Genomic DNA, 4,129 nt, shown 5'->3' with positions numbered 1-4,129 from the left:
GGCCTCCCTTTCAGTAATCCGGCCGTTTTCAACGTGAAAATCCATGAAATGCTGTGGGCGTGTGATTGTCCAGCTCTTGTACTTCTCGCTTTCTCTGGTGCAGGAAGCCTCATTTAACAACTTTTCACCGTGGGAGACGTTAATAAGCAGCGAGAGCAGTAACGTATCTGTTCACGCCACATTTGGCAAGCTGGCCAAACGGTTTCCCCGTTGCACCCAGAGGGGGATGGAATTGTAATGATTACAGCCCTAATAAGTTTGCAGGGGTAAATGAACGGCTTTCCCACAGCGCCCCGTTCCAGTCTGAGCGCTTTCGCGGGACAGATCGCTCGAGCAGCTTTGGAAGCCACCTCAAGACATTCTAAAGGGCTGGTGAATGGTGGAGCTAATAAAGTGGGAACGTGGCACACCCCCGCTCCTTTTGGACCGAGCGATACTGGCAGCTGAGTGTCAGAAATAAGAGCTACAGTGGAAAGGTGTCTGGATGAGGTCCGGGCTGATGAGCGCGGGAGTTGTAAAGCAACACGTCTGACGGTTCCAAACACGAGTAAAATCCTGCTCGGCTGGGGTTATGAAACAAGGGTAACGACGGTGGTTCTTGGTGACAGCCAAGATGGGAGCGATAGCCGTGTGGCAGATAAGTGTGGAATGCTGCTGCAGTCAGTGGGAAAGCTATGTTTTTCCCCCAGTTTGCCAAGAAGATAGGAAAGCTGGATAGGGAACCGGTAAATCTCCCCATGATGTCAGCAGACAGGCAACTCGGCTACATCTCTGATAGGCTCAGGGGAACCTTTGTGCTTTAAGCTGAAGGGATGTTGTAACTGTAAAAAGCTAAGTTTTAAGCAGAACTGGAACTTAATGTATCTTTTCCTGGTGTTTGCTCTTCTGACCTCTGTTTCTCTTTGCAGGGAAAGACCAGCTGCAATCCCCATCGAAATCAAAAGTATTGATGACACTTCCAACTTTGACGAATTTCCGGAATCCGATATTTTACAGCCAGGTGAGACTGTCACTGTGAATTCCAAACTTCTGTGTCATGCCAGAATACTCCACTGGTGTTTTGCTGTTTATATACATTTTTCTGATAACCCGAACTGAGGTGATACACAGGGTCGATCTAGAGACTTTCTTTCGAGTGTGGATGTAAACCTGTGATCTCTCATCGCTTCTGCTTCCTTAGAACTTTGGAGGGAAGGGAAAAAACAAGGCCCAGAGACGTTAACAGTTAAATCTGTTAGTAAAAATGGCTTGCATATATAGTGGGAGGGGACTTTTTACAAGGGCCTGTAGTGACAGGACAAGGGGTAACGGGTTTAAACTGAACGTGGGGAGGTTTAGATTGGATATCAGGAAGAAGTTCTTCCCGCAGAGGGCGGGGAGGCACTGGGACAGGTTGCCCAGAGAAGCTGTGGATGCCCCATCCCTGGAAGTGTTCAAGGCCAGGCTGGATGAGGCTTGGAGCAACCTGGTCTAGTGGAAGGTGTCCCTGCCCATGGCAGGGGGGTTGGAACTGGATGGTCATTAAGGTCCCTTCCAACCCAAACTCTCCTATGACTCTAGTAAGCACAGAAAACAGGACAGTTTTCTACCTTATAGTTTGACCAAATACTGGTAAAATGCTAAGCGCTGATTTGCTTTTGATCCTTAATGACTTTTTAGTTTCATGCCAAACGTAAATGTTCCCATATTCGTGGGCAGAAATTTTTCAAACAGATTATTATTTAACGTAGTGATTTATGAACTGGAGTGGCTCTGCAAATTTTTTTTGCCAATTTTTATTGGCAAGTCATAGGACGTTTTTATATGTAAAAGGCTTGTCTCTGACATGCCAAATTCTCCCAGCTCCTGCTGTTTCAATTAATTATTAATGGCTTAAAGATAGATATATAACAGTGATTAATTGATAACAAACAAATGCTAACAACCATAAGAATTATCCAAAAGCTGGTCTTTTTTTCTGAGATGGCTTTTATTTAATGGCAAGGAAGTTTTGTCCTTTTAATGCAAAAGCAGTCAATCTCCAATGTCTAAGTTAAGCTGTTTAAGCCCATATTTGGATGGTGTCATGTACATTTGTACATGTTTTAGCATTCCAGACCCACTGAAAATGTTACTGTACATCTAGATACCTCAGTACAGACTTTGATATGGGTGTGTTTTGGCATCTGGAGATGAAACTCTTGTTACAGAACTCTAAAAGCAGCAACCAGAGAGGTTAATGTGGAATCCCGCTGCAGCGGATGTCCGTGTGTGGCATGTAGCCGCGTGGGCTGTTCCTAAAATAAAAGGAAGCTGCATAAGCCTCTCTGAAGCTGTAAGCAGGGTGGGAGTCCTGGGAGAGAGAGATGTGCGTGATGCGTGTAGTTCTCTTGGGAGAACTTGGATAATTTTCTTCTGTTTGTGGTGAGGATAACATGGTATGGATACGTGTGCCTGGCCTGCTTGGAGCATCCCAAATGTTACGTATTTCATCACTGCATATCCTGTGGGTGTTGTAGACGTTCCTGTCAAGGTATGGGAGCTGGTTATGGTGGCAGACATATTAAAAAAACCAAATGTGCAGATCCATCCTTAATTTCTGACTCGGACCGTTGACAAAAGGCAGCTGACCTGCTCAGAAATGGGATTTCTTCACGGTGTTTCTGCTCTCTGGGGCAGTAAGCGTTCAGGGCTGTTTGTCAGTGCTCTGTGAAAAGTGCCTTCGGAAGCAGCGCTGTTCTTACTTCTTTCGGTTTCACTTTTTTCTGTCTGAATTCTAGTGCCAAACACAACGGAACCTGACTACAAATCCAAAGACTGGGTTTTCCTCAATTATACCTACAAGAGGTTTGAAGGGCTCACGCAGCGTGGCTCGATCCCTTCCTACATGAAAGCCGGGAAGTTGTGAAACAACACGCAAACCCGCGACAGCAAGAAAACCACAAACCTCAGGTAGCTGCATCACCAGGCCCGCTTGGCGCTAGCTTATCAGTACGTTGGCTCTGGTGCGCATCGATTTCACAAGGAAATTCTACAGGATTAGGATTTCTAAGACTACTACAGGAATTAGTTGGCAGTGCCAGCTGGCTATTTTTTTTTTTTTTTTAATATTTGAATATTTTTGTTAACTTTATTATACAAAGGTACTGGAATAAAAGGAACGTACATCCCTTTGTAACTGCACTGCCTATGTGTGTAGAACGGTTAACTCTGCCTCTCTGTACTGTGGCTTTGTTTGTACTGTAACCCACCTAATCCACCTGGGAGTAAAACATATCATTTTATGCAGCGTTGTCATTACACTGCTTACCTGGTGGGTTTTGGATACGCAGGATAAAAACCCAATCACCCACATTTGCAAAATTCTCGGAGCGGTTGTTCCAGCTGCGGCCTGCGGATGCCCCGTGGATGTGGCAATACCGGGTTGTTTTAAACAGCAGTGTCCTGTGGGACCTACCCTCGCTCCTCCCCGCTGGAGCGGCTTTCCCAGCCCATCATCTTTCTTCCTCCTTCTGCTGTGCGTGGTGGTGAAACAGTCCCTGTGACCTGTTTAGTGCTATTTCAGCTTTAAACGGTAGCTCACGGGTATTGTATCTTAAGGTGATGGTACCTGGTGGCCACTTCAGGAGAATAAAGGGATCTGAGTAAAAAAGATAACCATTTTTAACAGAAGGGATTCTCTTTTTCTCATACCAAGTTCTGCAAAGATGGCAGTTTCCAGGATTGCTTTCGTGCCACCGTAAGGCAGATCATCTTTCTGCTACTCATAGTTGAAATAGCCTTTTCTGTCTGTGTAACACACGCTCCAGAGTAGTGATCAAATTGCTGCTTTTTCTTTTTGTCTCCCTAAGAAGCTGCAGGCGGAAGGGATCCTGCTCTAGCCTTTTCTTGCCAGAATGCCCCGTAGCAGCCTCTGCCCAGCCAGAGGAAGTGGAGTCACCCCACTGGACATTCTCTCCTGTGGGCTCCCTCTTCTTCCAGTATCTCCATCTTAACGTGAGCCACAGGATTACAAAGGATCAGATGAGTCTGCGGCCCAGTTTCCAGGAACCAGGAAAAGCCGTGACTGGATTGGGCAGAGCACGTAAATACTCTTCTCCCCAGTCTGCAGCATGGGTGTCCTATCCAGGGGTCGAGGAGGATGAAGGAG

The 4,129-nt window shown here is 46.1% G+C and overlaps 1 protein-coding gene across 1 annotated transcript in view; it reads left to right on the top strand.

Annotated features, from left to right (window-relative positions):
* The window catches only part of LOC104511904 (serine/threonine-protein kinase 38-like), a gene marked incomplete at its 5' end in the record, with an annotated part of 10,352 nt that extends 7,465 nt beyond the window's left edge, over positions 1 to 2,887 (top strand). Inside the window, 2 exons of the mRNA XM_010154698.1 lie at positions 909 to 1,000; positions 2,760 to 2,887. Of these exons, the coding sequence (XP_010153000.1) occupies positions 909 to 1,000; positions 2,760 to 2,887 (220 nt within the window). The remainder of the gene's footprint in view (positions 1 to 908; positions 1,001 to 2,759) is intronic.
* Positions 2,888 to 4,129: the final 1,242 nt, after the last annotated feature.

Source organism: Eurypyga helias, unplaced genomic scaffold (assembly GCF_000690775.1).
Source record: "Eurypyga helias isolate BGI_N326 unplaced genomic scaffold, ASM69077v1 scaffold3907, whole genome shotgun sequence".
Taxonomy (NCBI): Eukaryota; Metazoa; Chordata; class Aves; order Eurypygiformes; family Eurypygidae; genus Eurypyga; species Eurypyga helias.
The sequence above is the reverse complement of the archived record's forward strand: the minus strand, read 5'-3'. Positions and strand labels throughout refer to the sequence as shown.